Source organism: Bactrocera neohumeralis, chromosome 4 (assembly GCF_024586455.1).
Source record: "Bactrocera neohumeralis isolate Rockhampton chromosome 4, APGP_CSIRO_Bneo_wtdbg2-racon-allhic-juicebox.fasta_v2, whole genome shotgun sequence".
In the NCBI taxonomy this organism is placed as follows: domain Eukaryota; kingdom Metazoa; phylum Arthropoda; class Insecta; order Diptera; family Tephritidae; genus Bactrocera; species Bactrocera neohumeralis.
In genome coordinates this window covers 48392577-48418964 of record NC_065921.1, presented here as the reverse complement: position 1 = coordinate 48418964, position 26388 = coordinate 48392577, and the positions used below count along the sequence as shown (strand labels likewise).

The 26388-nt window shown below is 41.5% G+C and overlaps 2 protein-coding genes across 2 annotated transcripts; both read right to left on the bottom strand.

The window, feature by feature from the left end:
• Nucleotides 1-5459: 5459 nt before the first annotated feature.
• On the bottom strand, nt 5460-5903 carry LOC126755736 (uncharacterized). The gene has a single exon (XM_050468480.1). It carries the CDS (start codon nt 5901-5903, stop codon nt 5460-5462), a length of 444 nt encoding a protein of 147 aa, XP_050324437.1.
• A 2428-nt stretch (nt 5904-8331) lies between these two features.
• Nucleotides 8332-9120, bottom strand: LOC126755735 (uncharacterized). Its single transcript, XM_050468479.1, has one exon. The coding sequence runs from the start codon at nt 9118-9120 to the stop codon at nt 8332-8334; it is 789 nt and encodes a 262-aa protein (XP_050324436.1).
• Nucleotides 9121-26388: the final 17268 nt, after the last annotated feature.

The window sequence follows — 26388 nt, the reverse complement described above, 5'->3', positions numbered from 1 at the left end:
AAGTTTTTTTTTGTTTATATATGTATATGTACATATGGATGTATGCACATATATTTATGTAATTTCCGTAAGCATTTTTCTTCGTTTTTGTTTTGATCTTTAACGCGTAACTAAAACTTTCATGAACCAAAATGAGTCGAGCCAATAATTTGGTGTGAACTTTTAAAGAGGGTTAAGTATATATAAAGGCTTTTACAATGTAGTGATCCTTACTCGTTGACGGGTTTTTACAGAAGAAGGCATAAACTCAAAGTTGCAGTGTTTGATGCCTTGCCTTTTCAAAAACGAATGTAAGTGCAAAGCGACGATACGATTAAAGCAACATCAGGATAGCTTACGGTTGCATTTTAAAAGTAATAGATCATGGTGTTGCCACAGTACTCCCCTCCTAGTGAGTCGTTGGAGGTGTGATGAAAGCTGGCTTCAAGCTGTCAACAGAAACTTTGGTTTTGCCTGCGTTTACCTCAACTATGAAATATTTCGGTGTACGCTGGACGACCTTGTATGGACCTCGGGACGGTGGTGACAACGATGGTTTAACAGAATCATCTCGAATGAAGACGTGCTCGCATGCCTTGAGGCCACTGTGAACAAATGGTGTCTTTGTAGTGTGCCAGGCTATATCTACAGGGCGAATATCCTGCATAATGCGCCGTAACTCTCGCACGGTTTCTGATTCGTTGGCTGGTCCACGCTGCTCGATGAAGAAGTCCGAAGGAAGTCGTAGCGGTGTACCATACACCAGCTCTGCGGGCGAACAGCCAATGTCGACTTTGAAGGCAGAGCGAAGACCTAGTAGGATAAGCGGCAGATATGTTGTCCATTGGTCTACCTTGTGGCAGAGTATGGCAGATTTAAGTGTTCCATCGTTCTACAAGTCCGTTACCTTGTGGGTGGTACGGAGTTGTCCTCAAGTGCGACACGCCGAGCCATTGGAGTAGCTGCTGAAACAGGGCGCTCTCAAATTGTCGGCCGAGGTCCGACGTAATATCCGAAGGCACTCCAAAGCGTGCGATCCAGCCGTTTAACAAAGCCCTAGCCACGATCGGTGCTGTTATGTTCGGAACAGGGAATGCCTCTGGCCATCGGGTAAAGCGGTCGATCACAGTTAGGCAGTACCTATTGCCCTCCAACAGTGGAAACGGTCCAACGATGTCGATGTGCAAGTGTCCAAAACGTTGGTTGGGCATGCTTCGACGTAGCAGATTACTCGAATTGTGTCGGATGGCCATGTTTCGCTGACATTGTAAGCAAGTTTTTGCATAAGCCCTGCTGTCACGTTGAATTCCTGGCCACACAAATCGCTCCACCATGAGCCTGACGGTGACTCGTGTGCCAGGGTGTGATAGGTTGTGCGTAGATTGCAGAAATACTTAACGAAATTTCGATGTTACAAAGGGACGAAATCGACCTGTAGACACATCACAAACCACTTTCTTGATGCTGAAAGGTAATGGAAAACTTTTAAGTTTCAGTGAATGATGAACTTTACCGGATAAGTATGACTGCAATTCATTATCTTTTTGTTGATCATCCGCAAGTGCATCGTAATTGATAGTAGCAGCCGTGATTGACTGTATCCGCGAAAGTAAATCGACTGCGACATTCTCTTCCCCTTTAACATGCCGAATATCAGTTGTGATTTGAGAAATGAAGTCCAACTGTCTGACTTGGCGATCTGATGCTTTGTGTAACTGCCGACAAAACGCGAAAGTAAGCGGCTTGTGGTCGGTATACACATGGCAGAGTCGACCTTCCACACCTTCCTTCCACCATGTAACGAAAGTAGCGCATAGCCAAGTAGAGTGCGGTGAGTTCGCGATCGTAGGTACTGTAGCGCGTGTTTCTGCTGGAGAGAATTTGCGCGAAAAAAATCCAAGAGGTTGGAGGTCCCCGTTGACTACTTGATTTAAAACTACCCCAGCTGCGAGGTCGGATGCGTCTACCCAAAGCGACAGCTCTGCGTTGGGTAGAGGGTGTGCTAGAACAGCGCAGTTCGCAAGTTGGTTTTTGCAGGCCTCAAAATGGCGTACGGCGTCTTCTGTTCAAATGAGGTTGCGATTATCGTTTTTCTTTCGGAGATGTTCCTGGTGCTCTTCAGTTGATTTGGATGCTATACAAACGTCGTCTAAATACGTAAATGCGAAGTCCAATCCTCTAAACACCTCATTGATTAGTCGCTGAAAGGTTTGTGCGGCGTTCCGGAAACCGAAGGTCATATGGGTAAATTCAAATAACCCGAAGTGTGTCGTAATTGCTGTTTTACAGATGTCATGAGGGTGTATTGGCACCTGGTGGAAGGCTTTTTGCAGATCAATTTTAGAAAAGATTGTCTTACCTGCTAAAACCGTTGAGAAATCTTGCAGAAATGGTAGCGGATAGCGGTCTGGAATGGTGATAGCGTTTAATGCCCTATAGTCGCCGCAGGGTCTCCATGATCCGTCAGCTTTCCGAACGAGGTGGAGCGGGCACGCCCAGCTGCTTTTTGAAGGGCGACAAATGCCGAGGTTGATTAGTAATTCGAACTCGGCGCGTGCAGCGGCGAGCTTCTCCGGTGATAGACGTCGTGGCCTGGCAGAAACAGGTTGACCGGTGGTAGTGATTTGATGAACTATGGAAGCGTCTGTTCGACTGCCTGGCGCTGGGAGACACGTGAGTTCTAAAAATTCCTTCAGAATACCTGAGAATTTTTGCGAAGCGTTGATTGTTGAGATTTTCGAAAATTGGCCTTGCGTTATTATACACGGTGATTTAAGCGATCAACAAGACGCTGGCCTTGCAAATCGACAATCAAGCCATAGTACCCAAGAAAATCGGCACCAAGAATGGCTTGTGATACGTCTGCGACAATAAAATTCCAGAGGAATTCCCTCCGCAGGTTAAGATTAAGTTTAAGCATGACTTCACCGTAACTGGATACGGTGGAGCCATTCGCGGCAAACAGGAGTGTTGATGATGGGTGAGCATGAGCTAATTTTGTTGACTTGGGTATGACAGAGACATCTGCACCTGAGTCTATGAGAAATTTCATTTTTGCTGATGTATCGTAGATGCAGAGTCGATAGCTCCTTTGTATATCAGGGTATTTGCCGAGCCCTGATATTGGATTAGCTCCGCCCACCTACTCGACGTTTTGAGGCGGCGACTGTGTGAATGTACACGGCTGTCGACACTTTGTGGCATTTGCCCCGAATTTCGTATGGTACCAGCACAAGCACGTTACATTGAGCGTGCCTCTTCTGCTGCGTGAGGCACTTGAAGATCTAGAGCGCTGTTGTGTGCGGCTGTTGCGCATGAATTGATTGACTTGCTTTGTTAAAGCGGCGACTTCAGCTCGAAGATTCGACCACTCATCTGGAAATGACGGTTCGGTGCTAACCTCGCAAATCTGGTTACCAACTTTCATCTCTAAGCACTCTGAGATGGAATCCGCGATTTTATCTTCTCACCGATAGGTTTGTCGCGATAATGGCCGCCTGGGCGTACGGCGGTAAACGACTAACCCACAGATCGTGCAGAATGCTCTCGCTGAGTGCGGGTCCAGCAGTGCGTCGCATCTCGTGGTACAACTCGCTGGGTCTACGATCGCCCAGCGGTAACTCCTTTAAAACCCGTTGGAGGCGGCGCTGCTGGCTTTCGGTGAAAATATCAATAATTTTCCGCCGAATATACCCGTATTTATCCGTAAGAGGCGTGGCGTCGATAATAGTGCGCATTTCAATTAGTTTTGCCGGAGGCACACTTGCAAACACAATGTTAAATTTCACTGAATCGTCAAAAACTCACGAGGCTTCAAACCAGAAACCTAGCGAATAAAAATATGCCTCGATGTTATCCTCTGACATCGAGGGCAGCGGAAGTCTGCGCGAAACGTTTTGGGTTGGAATATGCTCGACACCGCTGCTTCCACCTGAAACGGCCATGCTATCATTCATCATGTCACTGGAATCCGGGAAATCGATGATCTAAGCTGCACCGTTCACGCCTTTGCACGTGCACGTGATGAAAAAGGAAGATGGCACAGGATCGCGATCGCGTTGAGCACTCGAGTACTGGATGAACTAAGGCGTTGACTCCTTCAGGTGATGGATTACGTTGAACACCGGATTAATCTGGGCGCTGAATTACCTCTGGTGCTACATAGATCACGTCGGGGTCACCAATTAAAGGTTTTACAATGTAGTGATCCTTACTCGTTGACGGGTTTTTACAGAAGAAGGCATAAACTCAAAGTTGCAGTGTTTGATGCCTTGCCTTTTCAAAAACGAATGTAAGTGCAAAGCGACGATACGATTAAAGGCAACATCAGGATAGCATACGGTTGCATTTTAAAAGTAATAGATCATGGTGTTGCCACATATATGTACATATATATGAACGTGGTACATTCCGATCTTACATACTCGTATACAGCATTCGCCAATAGGGATGACGTGATTTTGACAGTTCGTGGGTGTCATTGTGCAATAAGGTTGTTGCTATTGGGATGAGACAATTGCATCTCCATAAGTTGATGGTTTGGCGCTAATTTTCGTATGGCGGTATCATTTGGCCTTATTTCTTTCGAAATTAAGTGGCGTTGCAATCAGTATAGAACGTTAAACCACTTTGTTGATCGATTTTTTTCTCTGATTTGTTTACCCGGATCATCTCTATAATCATTCCAAAAAGACGGTCATGCAAGAAAAGTGTGGTGACTCGTTAATTTCGAGGAATGGTCCAGTCAAATGACCACAAAGATCATGCGATTTAACTGCTCGATTATTTTCTCTGGGGGTATGTTAAATCAAAGATTTAAGCCAACCAAACAGCAACGGCTCTTATGAAACGTAAAAACTTCATATAAAAAAACGCTTAAGAAACGGTCAAGAAACTTTCCTGCGATAAATTTACTTGTGCTAGTACGCAGCTTTCAAGAAATCTAGAACTAATTTTTGATACTTTTTTCAGTAAAATGTGAATATGGCAAACCTGGTTTTGCGAAGAAACGTCAAATCAACAATTGTTTCTTGAAGGAAATTCGAAGTAATCGTCAAATTCATCCTAAATTAGTTGAAATCATTATTATGAAGTATGTATATTCCATTTTGAAATGTTGTATAAAACCTACCAATCATCAACAACATTTCTTAAATCTCAATGAAAATATTTATGTTACCATACACATACACACATACATATTACGCACAAAGTTTGTTTTCTTTGTTTATTCTGTGGGATGTCCACAATAATTTTAGATTTATTAAAACATAAAATACTGATACAAAGCTGATGATTGAAAATGAAAATGAAATGGAGAGCGAAAATGATGAAGCGTGCTAGCAGTCGGGATGATGCGCCAAGAAGAAGGAAAAATGGCGGTTCGTCAAGCTGACAGCTTATCCAGTTTTTGGGTTGCCATATCTATGCTTTTTGCAGAGTTGCATTTGGGGTTGCCACATTACTTTGGGGTTGCCACATCACTCCCCCCCATCGGGAAGACGAAAGCGTACTCGACGACCAGATTTTGTTTGTTGCTCTTTGTGTTGAACTGTTTGATTCGACGGGGTTTGGTAATCTTCGGCGATGAAAGCAGCTTTTAACCGGTCGATGGTAATGTTTACATCCTTCCCTCGGATTTTGACTTGGGAAAATTTGTCGCCGCGTTCGACTACGGGAAATGGTCCCTCGTATGGTGGTTGAAGAGGTGGACGAATTGAGTCGTTTCGCACGAAGACTGATGGTGTTGAGTGTAAGTTCTTTTCTACGAACGGTACGTGCGCTGAGTTGTTTGTAGTTGGTGACGGCTTTAATGACTGCATGCGTATACGTAAATTTTCGACGAATTCACCTTCGTTGGCATTGTGCGTATGTTTTTCGGCAAAGAATTGGCCAGGTAATAGAAGTGTATTTCCATAAACCATCTCTGCGGGTGCCGCTCTTAAATCATCTCTCCATGAGGAACGAAAACCTAGGAGGATGAGTGGGAGAACTTCGACCCAGTTGTCTGTCATGTAGCATTTTATCGCTGCTTTTAATGATCTGTGCCATCGCTCTATAATTCCGTTTGACGCGGGGTGATACGCAGTGGTACGTAAGTGCTTGATGCCTAAAAGTCTGGATAGTTCTCAGAATAGTGTAGATTCAAATTGTCTGCCTTGATCCGTTGTTACTCTACTCGGTACTCCAAATCTAGAGATCCAGTGCGTGTAGAAATCGAAAGCAATGGTCTCTGTCGTCATGTCTTCGAGCAGGAGTGCCTCTAACCATCGGGAATAACGATCGACTATTGTCAAACAGTATCGATAATATTTTCGGAGACTCGGCCACAAAAATTTTTCTGCCATCAATTTAGTTGTTTTAGCGGCGCCGGTGTGTGCCATGTTATGTATGGAGTCGAAAGCTGTTCTGCGAAACGAAGGAGTTAAGTACGGTCGGACTTGGCTGGTGCTTACGTCACAAAAAATGTCTCCAGCGGTGCCTGAGTCAGACTTTTGACTATCCGCAAGTTTGGCGAAGTCGATAGTTCTTGGAGTATGAATGACGTCAATACGTGACATTGCATCAGCTACTACGTTTTCTCTTCCGGGGATGTACCGAATGTCTGTTGTGAATTGTGCGATGAATTCCGAATGACGCATTTGACGCGGAGATGCCTTTTCAAGCTTTTGCTGGAACACATACTGCAATGGCTTGTGGTCGGTGAGGATGAAAAATTCTCTTCCTTCTAGCATATGTTGAAAATATTTGACTGCTTTGTATGCCGCTAAAAGTTCACTATCGTAGGTGCTGTATCTTGTTTGTGTTTCAGTAAGGCGTTCGGAATAAAAACCTAGTGGTTGCCACTGGTCGTTGTCGAGTTGTTGTAGTACAGCTCCTACCAGAGCTCCAGACGCATCCACCGTCAAACTGAGTTGCGCCCTGGGTTTTGGGTAAGCGAGTAAAGTTGCTTTGCATAAGTCGTTTTTGCATTGTTGAAATGCCAGCTTTGCTTCAACTGTCCAATCAACTGGCGATGTGTCGTTTTTCTTGTTCCCTTTTATGAGGTTGAATAATGTCATTTGCCTTTCTGCGGCGCCAGGCAAGAATCTGCGAAAAAAGTTTACCATACCGAGAAAGCGTCGCAAATCATATGCTCTCGAAGGTAGGTTGAAATTTTGAATTGCCCGCACTCGTTCTTCTGTGGCTGAAATTCCACTGCTGTTTATTTTGAAACCTAAAAATTTAACTTGCGGCTGACCTAGTATGCATTTCGAACGGTTGATAACAAGGCCGTACTCGCGTAGCTTTTTAAATACTAACTGTAGATGATGACGATGTTGATTCATATCCTTCGATGATATCAAAATATCATCGAGGTATGGCCAGGCGATGTCGTATTTACGGAAGATGTGATCCATGAATCTTTGGAACGTTTGACTGGCATTCCTCAAATCAAAGCACATGAACGGAAATTCAAACATGCCGAATGGCGTTGTAATTGCAGTCTTTGGTATGTCGTTCGGCTCCACAGGAGTCTGGTGGTAGGCCCGACGCAGATCAAGTGTGGAAAAAATTTTGCAACCATGCAGGGAATGAGTGAAATGGTGCAGGTGTGGCAGGGGGTACCTGTCAGGCTCGGTGACGACGTTTAGTCGCCTGAAATCCCCACAAGGCCTCCACTCGCCGTTTTTCTTCTTTGTCATGTGCAGCGGGCTTGCCCATGGGCTGCGCGATGGACGACAGATGCCTGCGTTCAGCAAGAGTTGTATCTCGGCTTTTGCAGCTTCTAACTTCTCGGGAGATAAGCGTCTCGGTTTAGAGAAGACTGGTGGTCCTTTGGTGACGATATGGTGCGTGACAAAGTGTTGTGGTTTTTTGACTGAAGACTTATCCATCGTGATGTCTTCGAATTCCCTCAATAAATCATAGACGGGTGATAATCTTTGGTGAAAAATAAATTGGAAACTACCTTTTTATTTGTTGAGATTGAACACAGTTTGCTGGTGATTGTGACGTCGTCGATGAGTTTGGGTTGTCGTAGGTTAACTGCTAAGTTGAAATGCGATAGAAAATCAGCTCCGATGATGGCTTGTGACACGTCAGCAATGATGAACTTCCAGGAATATTGGCGGCGTAGACCCAGATTGAGGAACATAGTTTTTTCGCCGTAAGTTTTTATGGTGGACTTGTTTGCTGCGTAGAGGTAGTTGTTTTTGTCCGGGCATCTACGTTGTTGTTGCGTCGGTGGAATTACGCTGACTTCAGCTTGCGTGTCGATGAGGAAGTTTATTGCGGATTTTTTGTCTCGGACGATTAAGCGGCGGTTTTTATCGTTGAGCCTGTCGTCGACCGCCATTGACGACAGACTAGTTAGTTTAACTTTTTCACGCAAGGGCTACGACATTTTTTGGCATCGTTACCAAATTTGTGATGGTACCAGCACAAACCATTCGAATTGTTGTTTTGCATACCGGAACGTGACGGAGGACGGCTTCTGCTGCGACTTCTAGACCGACGATTTATGTTCGCCTTTATTGATGCTATCTCTTTCGTGATTTCGGCTAGCTGCTGCTCGATGCTGGATTGATTGCGTGTTGCTGTATCTGGAGTTTCGGCCACGTGTACGTGTGGGGTGTCACTAACCTCACATATTTTGTCCGCGAGCAGGGCAACTTTGTCGAGCGGTTCGTTGCTAATGGAAATTATTAGTCGCATGTTGGAAGGTAACCGACTCATCCAAATGGACTTTAGTATATTATCGTTGATCTCGCTACCGCTATCACCAAGCTCTTCTTCCTGCAGTAGCTTTTTTGCACGTTTTTGCTCCGAGTCCGCGAATTGTGTTATTATTCGATTTTTTAGCGTGGTGTACAGTTCACTGTTCGGTGGATTAAGAATTATGTCGCTTATTTGGGCTAGCACGTTGCTTTCGATCGCGGCCTCGACGGTGTGGTATTTTGTTTTGTCACTCGTTATACCTGCAGCGATGAATTGTGACTCGACCTGCGCCATCCACAGTTCTGGCCTTGCGTGCCAGAATGGTGGGATCCTGATGGAAACTTTAGCCACTTCCACGTTGCGGGTTTGGATATCCTCTGCCAATTGGCCCCAATGCTGCAAATTTTGTATTACCTGGTTTACCTCTTCTTCTTCCGTCATTTTTCGATCACGTCGGGGTCACCAATATGTGGGATGTCCACAATAATTTTAGATTTATTAAAATATAAAATACTGATACAAAGTTGATGATTGAAAATGAAAATGAAATGGAGAGCGAAAATGATGAAGCGTGCTAGCAGTCGGGATGATGCGCCAAGAAGAAGGAAAAATGGCGGTTCGTCAAGCTGACAGCTTATCCAGTTTTTGGGTTGCCAAATCTATGCTTTTTGCAGAGTTGCATTTGGGGTTGCCACAATTCTCTCTTGCTCTTCTAATGTAGATCATTCACAATGCGTAACCAGCTGTCAATTACTTGAGAAATAATGTATTTTTTTTCTTGAGCAATTACTTGAGAGCTGCGTACCAACATTTAAAGAAAAAACATAAACCATTTTGATAAAATTTGAGCGTTTTATTTCATTTTAACATCACGTTGTTCTTGTAGGTAAACCCTTTATATGAAAGTTGATTTGCTAAATGTGTTCTTAAATTGAAATTTTGGCGAGTAATTGATTTTATGGTTTCGCACGTGGAAACATGAACTGTCACAACGTGTAAAAAAAATACAGTAGGATCAGGGTTTTTCGGATTTAAAGGAAAATTAGCCAATAAGCTCGGAACTTAAGAAGAAATTTTGTAGTAAAAAAAGTATTGGCTTTCTCATTTTGTTTACAAGTTAGTGGCAATTAGAAACAGCAAGTGAGCTGTCGAGAACCACTGGGTCTTCCAAGCTCAGGGGATTATCCACTAGAATATTTTTAGGGTTTAAATACATATGTATGTACATCTAACTTTTTTTGTTTTTTTTTAACAAGTCGCAGGCAATGCCGATTTTTCAAACGCTTTAAAGCTAATCAAGCGTATTGGATGACTGCTTTCAAATATTTGGATGAGTACTGGCGGTTTTTTAGAAAAATTAATGCATTTTGTTTGATGCTAGCAAACGATCCCAAAGTCTTAAAATCTTATATAACAAGTTGAGGATTAGGTTTAATAAAATGGGTCTTAGGTATTAAAAACAAAAGAAACTGTTTACCAGAAATTGTTGTGCATGTGACAACTGGTAATATTACCGTTAAAAGTATCATAACAGGAGTACATGATTTTTTCTCATATTAAGTCTTTATCGGAATTTTATTTCACAGCTAACAGGCGGTATTTACATGCATGTACATATGTATATGTATATGTGTAAACACATTGATTACTAATCGAGGCTTATTGAGAAGACACGGCCCCAGAAGGCGAGTGGTTGTTGCACCGCAGAAATGTTTTCGCGGTAAACATTTATGGAGATAAATGGCCGACACCAACACGCTTTGTAGCTGAGTGGCACAACCGTTGTGACAACACGTTGGTCAGCATCGCATTTGGTTTGGTATGCGGTCGGCATTAAAATTGGCAACTACTTTTACAATAGCTTTAAAGCTTTAGGTGAAATAATGCAGACAAACGTAACTATTTTGTTAGAAATCGATTAACAACAAGTAAGGAAGGGCTAAGTTCGGGTGTCACCGAACATTTTATACTCTCGCATGATAAAGTGATAATCGAGATTTCATTATACGTCATTTACATATTTTTCAAATACCGTATTTTTGTAAAGTTTTATTCTGCTATCATCATTGGTTCCTAATGTATATATTATACAGAAAAGGCATCAGATGGAATTCAAAATAGCGTTATATTGGAAGAAGGCGTGGTTCTGAACCGATTTCACCCATATTTCGTACATGTCATCAGGGTGTTAAGAAAATATTATATACCGAATTTCATTGAAATCGGTTGAGTAGTTCCTGAGATATGGTTTTTGGTCTATAAGTGGGCGAGGCCACGCCCATTTTCAATTTTTAAAAACCGCCTTTATGCGGCTTCCTTCTGCCATTTCTTCCGTAAAACTTAGTGTTTCTGACGTTTCTTGTTAGTCGGTTAAAGCACTTTTAGTGATTTTCAACATAACCTTTGTATGGGAGGTGGGCGTGGTTATTATCCGATTTCTTTCATTTTTGAACTGTATATCGAAATGCCTGAACAAAACGACTCTGTAGAGTTTGGTTGACATAGCTATAGTAGTTTCTGAGATACGTATAAAAAACTTAGTAGGGGGCGGAGCCACGCCCGCTTTTCCAAAAAAATTACTTCCAAATATGCCCCTCCCTAATGCAATCCTTTGTGCTAAATTTCACTTTAATATCTTTATTTATGGCTTAGTTATGACACTTTATAGGTTTTCGGTTTCCGCCATTTTGTGGGCGTGGCAGTGGGCCGATTTTTCCCATCTTCGAACTTAACCTTCTTATGGAGGAATACGTGCACCAAGTTTCATCATGATATCTCAATTTTTACTCAAGTTACAGCTTGCACTGGCGGACGAACGGACAGACAGACATCCGGATTTCGACTCTACTCGTCACCCTGATCACTTTGGTATATATAACCCTATATCTGACTCATTTAGTTTTAGGACTTACAAACAACCGTTATGTGAACAAAACTATAATACTCTCCTTAGCAACATTGTTGCGAGAGTATAAAAATTCTAGACGGATGTACATATAGTGTGGGTCATTGTAGAAATTTGATGCAAAATATCTGTTATTTTAAGCATCTTCGAAAATGGAAAAACTTTTTACTTAACGTATTAAAGAAATATAAAATACACTATAAAAATCTCGAAAGGAAAGGTTTGGGTCTAGTCTAGTTTATAACACCCGGAAGGAAACGTCGAAAAACCTATCAAAAAATGTATATATGTATGTATATAAGTGGCGGAGTCATTCTGTGCGCAGGGCAACTCTGACAAAGTCTTAAAATTGCAACTTTAAAATAAAAACAGTATTCGTCCTGGAACTTAGCGAATACAATGAAATGCGGCGCTGCGCAGGGCCTGTGCTTTGCGAAATCATACTTCATGACCTCTCAGGCAGTGGATACATCAGCCAACATACATTTTCCAAGGTCTACGAAGCTAGCTTGTGTATACCCTACCTCAATGCAACTGTGTGAACTGTGAATTCCTATGGAATTTTATATAGCAGACGACTCACAGGCCACATAAAGGGCCGACTTCCTTGCACACCATGGTCTAGTTATATACTTGCAAGGGAGGCGCCTTGTCGATCGCACCACCCAGCTAAATGCATCATTCCCAATAACACGACTAACAACGCCAAGCATTTCTACAATCGACACTTCGCAGAAATTTTTCGATATCCTAAAAGAGTTTTCTGAAATTACCTATCCGACACCACTTGATATTCGAACTAACACATCTGTGGTTCATCGTATTATCACGACCGGCTACGTACACCCGCCCACGACGACTGTTGCTGCAAAAGTTAGCAGCTGCGAGGTCAGAATTTTAGTTGTTAATTAAACTAGGAAAAAGCTGACGGGTCGTAGAGGCCGTGTGGCGACTAGAGCACTGAACGCCGTGGAAGTACCGCACCGTTACTGCAGCGGCCTTTCCTGCAGGACATTTCTATAATCTTAGCAGGTAAAATTGTAATTTCAAAGATTGACCTTCAAAAAGCCTTTCACCAGGAGTCAATACATCCCGATAACATTTGCAAAACTGCCATCACAACGTCGTTTGGACTATATAAATTCACTCATATGACTTTTGGGTTAAGAAACGATCCACCTCCTAATGAACGAAGTGTTTAGAGGTTTGGACTTCGTATTCGCGTACCTTGACGACGTTTTTAATGCATCAACGTCCCTTAACATAAGCCACAAGGCACATTTTCGTTTAGTCTTCAACTGGTTGATAGATTTCAACTTAAGCATCAACGTATAAAAAACAAAGTTTAGAGTTTCCGTCATTCAATTACGAAAGATGGGATCAGCCCACTTCGGAGCTGTATAGATCCCACTTCCGACTGTCGCCAAGAAACTTAAGCGTTTTTAGCTATGTTGAACTTTCATCGTTGATTTGCCATGATTCAGGTAACAGCAAAATCGACACTCTTCCTTGGACCGAGTCAACTAACCCAAATGTGCTTTTCATGTGTACCCTGATCATAAAGCCCACATTTTTGCTTTCCGTCGGTCGCTGTCCCCTGATAAGGTCAGGAGCGATCCTCGATCTTATCGGGGCATCAGTCTCCTTCCAGTACTTGGAAAAGTGCTGGAAAGAGTCATTGTGGAACGGCTTCAGGAGCTAACGCGGGGTATGTGGTCGGATAGGCAGTTTGGGTTCAGGAAAGGACGCAGTATAGAGGATGCGTGGTTCTACGTACAGAATGTCGTTAGGGAGAATGTCAACAAGTATGTCCTTGGCATATTTGTTGACTTCAAGGGGGCGTTTGACTACCTAAGCTGGGATCGAGTGGTGCAACGGCTGGAGGAGCTTGGTTGTCCGGAAATTACTCTTTGGCGGAGTTATTTTTCGGACAGAAAGGCCTCTCTTTTCGGCATGACTGGGAGTGTGGAGATTGGAGTGGTTCGTGGCTGCCCGCAGGGTTCCATCTGTGGTCCATACATTTGGAACCTTATGATGGACACTCTGCTTGGGCAGCTCGAGCCACTCTGTAAGTGTTGTGCGTATGCGGACGACCTTCTTCTTATGGTTGAAGGTCGCTCGAGGGCTGAATTAGAGCGTTCGGGAGGAGATCTCTTAGAGATTGTTAATTCTTGGGGTTTAGGTGTGGGGGTGAACATGTCGAGGAAAAAAACGGTGACAATGCTGCTTAAGGGCAGATTGTCACCGGTTCGTCCACCGATTGTCCGTGTGAATGGGGTCAGCATCAGGTATGTGACGCAAGTCAAATATCTGGGACTGACCATGAGTGAAAGGATGTGTTTTACTCCACACTTGGCGAATGTGAAGGATCGACTGCAGGCAACTGTAGGCAAAATTCGACGGATTTTGAGGCGCGATTGGGGTCTCAGACGTCGTGCTGTCCGCACCATATATCGTGGCTTGTTTGTGGCCTGTGCCACTTATGGAGTCCCTGTATGGTGGGAGACAGCCACGTCTGGGGGTCTCAAAAACTCCTCTCAATCCAGCGTTGCATGATGCTTGCTTGTTTGCCTGTATGTCGCACCGTCTCAACGGATGCGATGCAGGTCTTGTTAGATGCACCCCCTCTTGACCTGATTGTCATACAGCGTGCTGTTGCATTCAGGTTAAGAAGGGGCTTGAGTGTGTCATTGCTGCGGAATGACTGGATTTCCGACGATGATGTGGAGAGGGAGGGATATCTAGGGAGCAAGAGGCTCCTAGATGATAGGGTTAGGTGTAGGTGGTAAGAACGTTGGGACAATAGTTCTAACGGCCGAGTGACGTACGAGTACATTCGGGACGTGGGGTTCGTTGTGGATAACCCAGACTTCAGATTTTGTCTGTATCTGGGTTTCCTGCTTACGGGGCATGGACCTCTGAATGCTTTTTTGCATCAGAGGCACCTTTCGGATACGTCGGGGTGTTTTTGTGGGGCGGTGTTGGAAAATTGGTCGCATTTGATTGCGGAGTGCCCGATGTACTCGGACATTAGGGATTGGGGTGGTATAGGGATTAGCTGGACTGATGGACAATTAGATGTTAGTGGTGTGATCTCCACTAGTCGGAATACCGAACAGTTAGGGTCGTTTGCGCGTGAACTGTTTAAGCGGCGAAGGCGGTTAGCTGGAAGTTAGGGTTAGTTTCTGTATGATTGGTGTGTGTAAGTGATGTGTGTATGGGGTCCAACCCCTGGCCACCAGTCCAGAGCCGTATGGAAGCTCAACTGGTAGTAGTTTCGGCTACGAGGTCTGACCGGAGACTTAATTCTGGTACCACGGGGAGCAGGAGCCCTTGGAGTTCGCTCCAACCTGCTCGTGCGGACTGGCCCCTCGGGGAGTATCGTGGTAGTTGTGGTTAAACCCAAATCGCGGGAAGAACTGACTTTGTCAGTTGAATGTGGAGTTGCATTGCAACCGGGTGCCGGACCCAAAGCACGGCAGAGGTTTTAGATGGGCCTCGAACCCTCCCAAGGAGGTTAGTGTGTCCATTCCACACTGCCAATTGGTACTGAAAATGCTTTGCATTCTCAGGGCGCTGATCAACGCATTGATTTGATCCGCTGTGCTTTTGAGCGCCGTGAGTAAATGCTTTGCATTTCCGTCAACGATGGATAATTTAAATTTCAAAGGTATAATCCATCATGCTCTTAAGGTGTCAGTAGGGTATCTCACGAATGGAATTTCTATCGTCATTCTGATAATTTGATTTTATATAACACTATATAGTTTTAGAATTTACATACATCCGTTAACTGAAAAAAACTTGTACTCTGTGCAACATGTTGCGAGACGTTGTTAATGCAACTGTGCGTTTTGGTTCAAGAAGCACACTTTGGCAATGCATTATCTAAGGTTTCGCTACGGATGTTTATATATCTGTACACATGTGTATAATAACGGAAATGCCGTTTGTTTACCATTTCCTCCTTTCGCTATTAATTACGACATCTTCCATTAACTGTTGATCGCGATAAGGCATGCTACTGTTTAGAATGCACAGTGCGTTTGTGTATAAAAGACGAATCCCCAATATAAGAAGTAGGATATTTGCAAACTTCCACTGACTAGAACGAGTTGAAGAAGTGGTCCCAGGCGTGACCTGTATTAGCTGGAGTTTTCAAAATAGTCCACATATAGGTTTTATCGTAATCACTTTCCAAATTATTAGAAAAGTTAAAATTAGATACCTTTGTAAATAGTAAAAATTAAGATTTTGTTCAAAGTTTGGTAATAAAAAAAAAAAAAAATACACATCTACACTCGCTATTATTATGAATTAATTTGTAGTGTGAAATCAATTTATGCTATAGGGAGCATTTCAAAACATCCACTTTTAAGTCGGTGGAGGTAGGAATGAGTTTTTAATTTTTTTTTATCTAATCTCTCACTGTTTATAATATAATTAAAAAATAAAGGGCATATGTAACGATTTCGATAATATATGTTAGGCTTCAATGACATTAAGCTTAAGGAAATATCCTGTCTTAATCACCTCAATAGTCACAATCGAACCACTATCAAGCTTCAAATAATGGCAGAATTCAGTAATTTGGTACAGGGGATTATTAAAATTATTAAAAACAATTTATTATAAATTTGCAGTTTATGGTCGATCAGTGGACAGCAATTTATAATTAATGCAAAATTGTTGCAGAGAATTTAAGGCTTGCCAAGACGTTGTTGACCTAGATGAAGATGCGGATGAAAATCGCAGTAAAGAAGAAATTGAATTCCAAAGAAATATGTACTTTCTGCGTCAGACTTCACAGCGTTGGCTGTGGAATTGAGAGATTCGCCGCCGTAAGTGTCATAAGATGAACTCAACGCAGATTCAAAAAATTTTGCAGAAAAGTAGTTCGTTTATGTATCTTACTCATACAACTTGCCATTAATGCTAAAAAATTTGGAAGATTTTTCCTAAATATTTGCATCGCTTTGGTAATATTTTGCACTTTACTCGTTTGTGTTTTAAGTGGTGAACGTTCGTTTAGTGCTTTAGCAAGGATCAAAAATGTTCATCAATAATGCTCGTCTTAGGGTAGGATCTCAGGATTAGCTACCATGTGCCTAGAGGCAGAACTCCCCAAGAAGTTGGATTTCCAAAGGATTATCAACACATTCGCTGCCGCCAAATTCAAAAAAGTCATTTCTAAGTTTAAAATAAACTTTAAAACTTACTTAAACTTAAACTTCCAGAAGAACCGTTCTTTATACTCTTGCAACGTGTTGCTGCAGAGTATAGTATAGTTATATAGTTTTGTTCACTTAATGATTGTTTGTCAAAAAAAAAACTATTCGAGTTAGTATAGGGTTAAATATACTATTATATAAATGAACATGCATGAAGAGACGAGTTGAAATCTGGATATCTGTCTAAAATTTATAAAATGCCTTAACTAAGCGCTAAATTAAGATATAGATTTGGCACAGGAAATCGCAATAACAAAGGGGTATGTGTGAGCCAAAATTTTTGGAAAAAAGAGCGTGCTCCCGCACCCTAATTGATGTAACGTACATATCTCCCAAACCATTCAAGCTAAAATAACCAAATTCGCTCGAGATAAATCCTAAAAGAACCCCTACCGATAGTGAAAATGGATGATGGTTCATGACCCCGCTCACTCTCCAATAGTACTGTTAAAAATAAACTAAATACATCAGACTAGTCAACTTTTAATATAATTTCTATGTCACAGTGCGAAAATCGGTGAAGTTGGACTACAGCCACGTCTTCTTCTATATAACATAATTTTAAATTCCATTTGATTCTTTCACTTTCCGGTATACAAATCAATTCTAATTAATATAACGATATACAACTTTGCACGAAGATTGCCTTTGAAATACTTTGTCATCTTATAACCAGAATTTATCCAAATCGGACCAAAACTGTTCAAGCCGCTTGATAATATGGAGCCCAGTACCCACCGTTGACTTTTGACTTAAAAAATCGGTCCATATGTCAAAAATGGGTTGAAGATTTTCGGGAAGTTCGACTTTATATCTCATATATCGGCCAACATGTGAGCTATCTCAATGAAAATGACAAAGCGTGTTTTACTCATAACATTGTATCCTTGAAATAGATCGAATTGGGCGAAAACTTGGCTCAGTCCCTATATAACTAAAATCAGAATGTTCGAACATCCGGCTGACTTCGCTCCATATGATGGTGATTATATGTGAGGAGCCTTGATGAAGGGAGCATTTCATTGTTCGCTTTGATTATAATCTATTCATGATTCCGTATAATAATATATATTTAATTCTTTTAATACATTTTCCAGTACCTGAATGAATTTCCCGATTTTTGATCTTTGCAAGCAAGGATATATATTGTTCAAATGCACCCGATCTTAGCACTTCTTACTTGTTTAATTTATTTCCTTTGTCAAAGAAACTGTCACGCCATATGTTTCTATCGCCTGGTCCATAACAAGCTTTGTTATCCTAGTTTTTTAAGATAGTTTCATCTCTTTCTATAATTATTATAATTAGTTCTAGTTTAGAATCATTTCTTTAAATCTTGCCTCTTGCAACCAAAAAACTGCTATGTAAATAAGAATACTGATATTCGTTTTGGATGATCCATGTTGTGGTTTATAACCTATATTAGTAAGGATCCTTAGACTTAGACCTTAGAGAGCAACAGCAAGATAGAGTGAGAGTAAAGTAAAAAAAAACATTATAATAAATTATAATTATATAAATTTTATAAATGTGGAAAATAACCACGTAATATCGGGTATACCAGAAATAAGTTAACCAATTAAACAGTCCCTCTATCCAATGCAAATACAATATTCATTGCGGTTTAGTGTAGGAGAGCATGTGTACATACCACAAATATTGCGTGGAGCTTTTGGCACAATTGCCACTTTCTTGTTTGATGCGATTCATTGTCGTTTGTGCGAACTGTTGCAGCTGTCTAAACTTGCAGCTTAACAGAAAAAGGTTGCCACCCCCAGCGCAAAACCATGTATTGAGGCGATTTGTTGTTTCAATTGTTATATCTGAGAGTTTTTTTTACGAGTTTGTAACATGTGACGCCGACAACTGCTGCGACGCACTCTCAGCCACAGTTATCAAAACAACTGCAGTAGAATTTTGTTGATTGCCAGTGGAGGGTACGATGATGAGCTTCACTGGCATGGGATTTCTCTGAATGCTTTATTGGGAGGAGCTTGGCAAGCGTTGGTCAGCGTCAGCTGCAAATAATTGGGAATAGTTGGTGTCTTCAAGCATGGTTTGCCGCCAAAAGAGAGACATGGAGGTCTTCCCTTCAAAAAATAGAATTGAAATCAAATAATGTTATATATACGAGAGGCTTCGAAAACTCCAAATTATCACGATAGAGCTATTTTGTTGATAAAAGATTTCTTTAGAAGCCTCTTTTACCCAACATATCTCATAGTTGGTTATATCTCGGAATTTTTTGGGACCTTGTTTAGACGATAATTGGTCAGATTATTTATTAAGATGACTTTTATCTATCTTCTTTATATGTTTATCTATTTAAAGATTGCAATTTCTAGTACGAGTATAAACTGGTAATTATAACAATTACAACAAAATATACCATTTTGTGTATTAATGTGTATTAACTAAACCTTAATGTTTTTTCAGAATTTATTAAAGGCCATCAAAAAATGTATTCGGAAACGTTATCATAAATAAATATGAATTCAACGAGTAAGGAAAGGCTAATTTCGGATGTTCGAAAATCCTGGTAATTTTATCCTTTTTAGGCACAGAGATACACTGTTAAAGTAAAACACGCTCTCTCAATTTTATTAAGATAACTCACATATTTGCTGAGATATGTGGTATAAGGTCACCCGGAAGTTCGAAAATTTTTATATTAGGTATATTGGGTAATCAGGGAGGTATTGACTCGATTTAACACATTTTTCATACACAGAATAACTATTATAAGAAAAAGATTCTCTCTGAATTTCAATTATATATCTCCCGTATTGACCGATATTTTCGGTCAAAAGTCAACTATAGAAACTGGAGTCCACATATTCGGTTGAACAGTTTTGGTTAGATTTGGACAATGTTTGGTCCTAAAGTGGCATACTTTAATGAAATTATTAGTGCAAGGTTTTATCTCATTATATTAATTGCTCTTGATTTGTGTACTGGTAAGTGAAAGAATCAAGTGGAATTTAAAACTGTGTTATATGGGAAGTAGGCGTAGGTGTAGTCCGATATAGTCCATGCATAGGAATGTGAGAACAATGCCCTGCACTAAGTTTAGTCGAAATCGGTTCGTTGGGTCACGAGATATGTGATCTAATAGTGGGCGGTGCTAGGGTCATCGTCCAATTTTTACCTCGGCTCCAATAAATGGATGGTGTCATGTGTGGAAGTTCACGCAAGTAAGGAAATTTCTCTGATCGCCATTTATTTGGGAGTGGCCAGAAATAATTCTTTTACACATGGCTCAAGCAGCTCACGACTTCCGGTCTTTGACCAAGTATCCTCTGGGTAGCCTCAGAACATCCGTTCGAAGGCGAGCTAAAGTGAGAAGGCGAAACATCCCTTTTAGGGTTGTGTGCTGGGCTTGGGACCCGCCACGTAAAAAAACTCTACCAATGAAAATTTACCAACAGCCTCGGAAGAGAAACCCCCTCTTGATGACGACCATGGCAAACGAAATAAGGACTACGATGCACCTGGAATGTCCGGTCTCTTAATTGGGAAGATGACGCTGCCCAGCGCCGTCCAAGAAATGCGATGGACGGGACAAGGACATTTGGCACATTGTGGCATTTACTACAGTGGCCATATAAAGGAACGCAAGTTTGGTGTGGGATCCGTCGCCGAGTACTACTATTCACTCCGGTGAATGAACGTCTAGCCACAATCCGCATCAAAGCGAGGTTCTTCAACATATCGCTGATTTGCGCCCACACCCCGACGGAAGAGAAGGACGATGTGACCAAAAAAACCTTCAATGAGCGCTTGGAGCGCACCTATGAGAGCTGCCCCCGCCACGATGTCAAAATCGTGCTTGGCGACTTTAACGCCAGGGTGGGCAAAGAAGGTATCTTTGGCCCTACTGTCAGCCTCCACGACGAAACATCCCCAAATGGGTTGAGGCTGATCGACTTCGCCGGGGCCCGAAATATGGTTATCTGTGGTACTAGATTCCAGCACAAGAAAATACATCAAGCTACCTGGCTGTCTCCGGATCGAAAAGCCAACAATCAGATCGATCATGTTGTGATAGACGGAAGACACGTCTCCAGTGTTCTAGACTTGCGTACGTTCCGAGGTCCTAACATCGACTCGGACCACTATCTTGTTGCAGCCAAGATTCGCACCCGCCTCTGTGCAGAAAAAGCGCACGTCAACAAGCACAAGGAAGGTTCGACGTCGAGAAGCTGCAATCACAACAACTCCGTATAAGGGAACTGTGGGACGGTATTTCAAACTCCTTACGTACAGCTGCTTTCGAAACCATTAGTCTTCGGAAAATGCAAAAGAACAGCTGGTACGACGAGGAGTGCCGTGTCGCAGCGGAGAGGAAACAGGCTGCCTATTTTGCAATGTTACGATCAACCACAACACGTGCGGGATGGGATAGATATCGAGAGTTGAAGAGGGAAGCGAGACGCATTTGCAGACAGAAAAAGAAAGAGGCCGAAATGCGTGAGTACGAAGAGCTTGATAAGCTGGCCGACAGGGGTAATGCTCGAAAATTCTACAAAAAAATGCGGCGGCTTAGAGAAGGTTTCAAGACCGGAGCATACACTTGTAGAATCCCCAATGGTGATCTAGTCAGAGAGGGTACTTAAATTATGGAGGGAACACTTCTCCAGTCTACTGAACGGCAGTGAAAGTACAACGCCAGGAGAAGGCGAACCCGATTCCTCAATCGATGACGATGGAGCAGACGTTCTATTGTCCGACCATGAAGAAGTTCGAATAGCAATTACCCGCCTGAAGAACAACAAAGCGGCCGAGCGAAGAACTGATAAGGTGCATACAACAGCTTCTTTGTAAAATATGGTCAGACGAAAGCATTCCCAACGATTGGAGTTTAAGTGTGCTCTGCTCAAACCACGAAAAAGGAGACCCCACAATCTGCGCCAACTACCGTGGGATAAGCCTCCTCAACAGCGCGTATAAGGTTCTATCGAGCGTATTGTATGAAAGACTAAAGCCCACCGTCAACAAACTGATTGGACCTTATCAGTGTGGCTTTAGACCTGGCAAATCAACAATTGACCAGATATTCACCATGCGCCAAATCTTGGAAAAGACCCGTGAAAGGAGAATCGACACACACCACCTCTTCGTCGATTTCAAAGCTGCTTTGGACAGTACGACAAGGAGCTGCCTTTATGCCGCGATGTCTGAATTTGGTATCCCCTCAAAACTAATACGGCTGTGTAAACTGACGTTGAGCGACACGAAAAGCTCCGTCGGGATTGGGAAGGACCTCTCCGAGCCGTTCGATACCAAACGAGGTTTCAGGCAAGGTGATTCCCATCGTGCGACTTCTTCAACCTGCTGCTGGAGAAAATAAATCGAGCTGCAGAACTTAATCGAGCAGGAACAATATTTTATAAGAGTGTAGAGCTGCTGGTGTAGGCCGATGATATTGATATCATCGGCCTCAACACCCGCGCCGTTAGTTCTGCTTTCTCCAGACTGGACAAGGAAGCAATGCAAATGGGTCTGGCAGTGAATGAGGGCAAGACAAAATATCTCCTGTCATCAAACAAACAGTCGTCGCATTCGCGACTTGGCACTCACGTCACTGTTGACAGTCATTACTTTGAAGTCGTAGATAATTTCGTCTATCTTGGAACCAGGATAAACACCACCAACAATGTCAGCCTGGAAATCCAACGCAGGATTGCTCTTGCCAACAGGTGCTACTTCGGACTGAGTAGGCAATTGAGAAGTAAAGTCCTCTCTCGACGAACAAAAACCAAACTCTATAAGTCACTCAATCGTCTTGCTATATGGTGCAGAGGCCTGGACGATGACAACAACTGATGAGTCGACGTTGCCAGTTTTCGAAAGAAAAGTTCTGCGAAAGATTTATGGTCCTTTGCGCGTTGGCCACGGCGAATATCGCATTCGATGGCACGATGAGCTGTACGAGATATACGACGACATTGACATACAAGTAGTTCAGCGAGTTAAAAGACAGGCGCTACGCTGGCTAAGTCATGTTGTCCGAATGGACGAAAACACTCCAGCTCTGAAAGTATTCGACGCAGTATCCGCCGGGGGAAGCAGAGGAAGACCTCCACTTCGTTAGATGGACCAAGTGGAGAAGGACCTGGCTACGCTTGGAATATCCAATTGGCGCGCTGTTGTTAACTCGGCTTTAATCGCGTAAGCGGTGTCTACACCAATTAAGAAGAAGAATAAATCCCTCTCATACCATCTCGGTCGTAAAATTTTATGTCTCAGAGTTTTTAGTTATTGATTAATCTTACTTTTAGTAGTTTTTAACAGAACCGTTATATTGGGAGTGGACGGGATTATCTTCCGTTTTCATCCATTTTCTCAGTGTCATTTGGGATGCTTAAGGGATTAGTCTTATGGGAATTTGGTTGTTTTAACTTAAGTAGTTTAGAAGATTTGTACATTAAACGTGGCCAACCCACCTTTTTCAAGTTTTCAGTCCAAAGGTGCCTCTAGCTACTGCGATCCCCTGTATATATAACTAAAATAATTTAGTGCTTAGTTAAGACGCTTTATACATTTTAAATTAATGGCGTTTTGTGGGCGTGGCAGTTTTTCGATTACGCTCATCTAGGAATTTTTTTCTGCCAAGGAAATGGGTGTACCAAATAACATTAAGATATCTCAGTTTTAATCCAAATTTGCAGCTTACGCAGACAGACAGACAGTCACTCGGATTTCAACTCGTATCGTCATGTTGATAATTTATATACATATGTATACTAGCTGACCCGATAGACGTAGTCCTGACGTGTGTAGTCTTTAATGCGAAAATTTCAAACTTTTTTCAATAAGCTGTAACAATCTGAACCTTTTTGATGAAAATTATTATTAAAAATTTATTACAATATCTAACCTCAATACAGGTACACTTATCACAATTCAACCAATTCGAAAAGAACGGACTTGTTATTATATATTTTTTGTAATTTGCACAAACTTAGTTTATCGTAATACTATTGTATGTATGTACAATATTTTTGGTTAATCCTTGAGGCGTATAAACAAACAAATTCGATGGTTTTCCAACTCTGGAACATGTAACATATAATTGACCGTGGAAGAATTGACAAATCGAAATATGCGCATGAGGTGAACCTCGGTTTTGTCATTCAACAGAGTAAAGCCAACAACGTGTTTCACCCAATACCGATGTGTAATCAAATTTATCAAAGATTTCAATTTTTGTTTGAAGACACGTGCAGTGATATCATGGCGATGCACCGATGTTTGACTTTGGATTACACGTCAATGTGATAAAAAGATCTGGTCGGCCATATGCGCGTAAGTAAGCCATAGCGTCTTGAATATATTCTTGCATATTGGACTACCAATGTATGATGATGAGAGGATATATGCAGTAGCGATGTTGTTGATGTCTTTTGTTGCATCTACGTTACCGATTATGACATCGCGCAAATTAATGTACTCATCAGTACGAAGTTTTGCTTGATAAAATTTTATTTATCGCAATCTCTCACTTTCGATAATTACATACATACATATGTATCTACAATGTGCTGATGAAATAGTTATCTGCATCGGAGAATGTTGTTGTCTTCATTAGCACGAATCATCAACCGATATGCGTAGAAGTTCATAGCACTAACTGTCTGCATCAGTTCTTCTCCTGCAAATGAATATATTTATGATATAAACAGAAATTATTGACTTAAAAAAATTGTAAGATAATCTATAAGTGGTACCTGTAGTTGGATTTCTTTGTTTAATATTTAAATGATATCCATCTTCTCCTTCCCAAAATATCAACAGATACTGCAAAGCATCGTAAGAACGATGATTGTCTTGAATTATTTGCTTCGTATTATCTCTGCGTTGTATGCGTCTCGACGTTCACATGGGTCACCAGCCATAACAACTGCAACTTCATTAATAGTTCGAACATTATACAGTTGCCGCCTGCTCTCCATAGGGCAATTTTTCTGCTTTAATGACAATGACGTAGTTGTCGTTTTGCAGTCTGTTAGAAAGGGTCTTGAATTTGGAACTATGAATTGAATTTAGGAATTTTCTGCAAAAAAAAAATTCGATTGAGATGTAGTTCCAGCTAAAATTGTGGTTCGGGTGGTATATTGAGAGATGACAATGACATTTTCCCAGATGCGCAACATAAACCAGCTGATTCACCTTTGTACTTAAAAGCATAACAATGTTGACACTCTTTGTCCATACTACCGATCGTGATTAATGGATATGACGATATGGAGTTTATTTCAGGATCATATTCAAACGCGAGACGGTTAAGTGATGCTCGTTCCAATGCTCGATTATCCTGCATTCGCCGTTGGTTATTTTCTCTATGTGCGTTGGTCGCTTGTTGACGTGCACCTCGTTGTCTTAAGGTATTAGCACGAAGACGTTAAGTGCGTTGCCCTCAATTTTTATTTGCACGTGTACGTGCAACTTGATTTCTTAAATTTATATTATCTGCCGATTGTTTTTCGACTGATCTATTAAATCGACGATCATCAACCGATTGCGCGATCTGAGTACGTCGACCAATATTTCTTGCTCTTCACGAAGTCGTGGTATTTTTCTGTAAAAATAAGAAGCTGTTAAATGTGAGTTACTTATTGAAGATGAAATTTCAATTAATTTACTTAAAAGATTTATTGTAAATATATATATACATATATATATATATTATTGTTGGGTAAAAAACATGTGATTTTATTTCTTTGCTTTTTTTTATTAATTACTAGAGAACCCGTCTATGCTTCACTGTGGCTGAACCATAGATAATACTACTACTACCATCTATATGATTTCTTTTAGTTGGATTATAACTATTAGTTAATGAGATATAGCATTTTTATGAAGCAACTTGTGTTAGTTTAAAAAAAAAATGGATCATAAGGCATTTCGAGTGTTAATAAAGCATTGCTTTTTGGGGGAAAATATTGTTGAATTTGGGCTCAGGGAAATTCACCGTTGAAAAGATATTTGCTAAGCTTAAAGAGGCGAAGGCTCTGTGCAAAGTGGGTGCCTCGCAAGGTCATAATCCAACAAAAATAACGAATAACTGATTCTGAGAAGTGTTTGAGTGCTCTTTGATCGTAATAAAACCGAATTTTTGCGTCGGTGTGTGACAGTAGAAACATAGCTCCATCATTTCCCACTGAAGTCCAATCAACTGTCATTCCAGTGGACTGCACATGATGAACCGATTCTCAGGCGTGGAAAGACGAAAAAGTCGGCTGGAAGGGTAATGACATCAGTCGTTTGGGATGCACGTGGTATAATACATACTCAACGACTGATTACTGAGCCAGTTATTATCTATTTCACTGCATATTTGGTTGCACTTCTTTTCTACTATTACAAATACTTAGCAATTGTATTATTTTTGAGGAAGAATTTGTTTAAAATTGTACGCATATATTCAAATGATTCGGTTCAGCCATTACCTTTATAAATGGTGTAACTAACACAACTTTCTTTTATATATATAGATTTCAAAAAAATTTAATAACAACAATAATAAAAAATTCGTTATGAAATCATAGAGCTATACAAATTAATTTGTAG

Bases quoted from the DNA above. Each gene is read 5' to 3' on its own strand.
- LOC126755736 (XM_050468480.1), bottom strand. From the start codon at position 5,903: ATGGTTTATGGAAATACACTTCTATTACCTGGCCAATTCTTTGCCGAA.
- LOC126755735 (XM_050468479.1), bottom strand. From the start codon at position 9,120: ATGACGGAAGAAGAAGAGGTAAACCAGGTAATACAAAATTTGCAGCAT.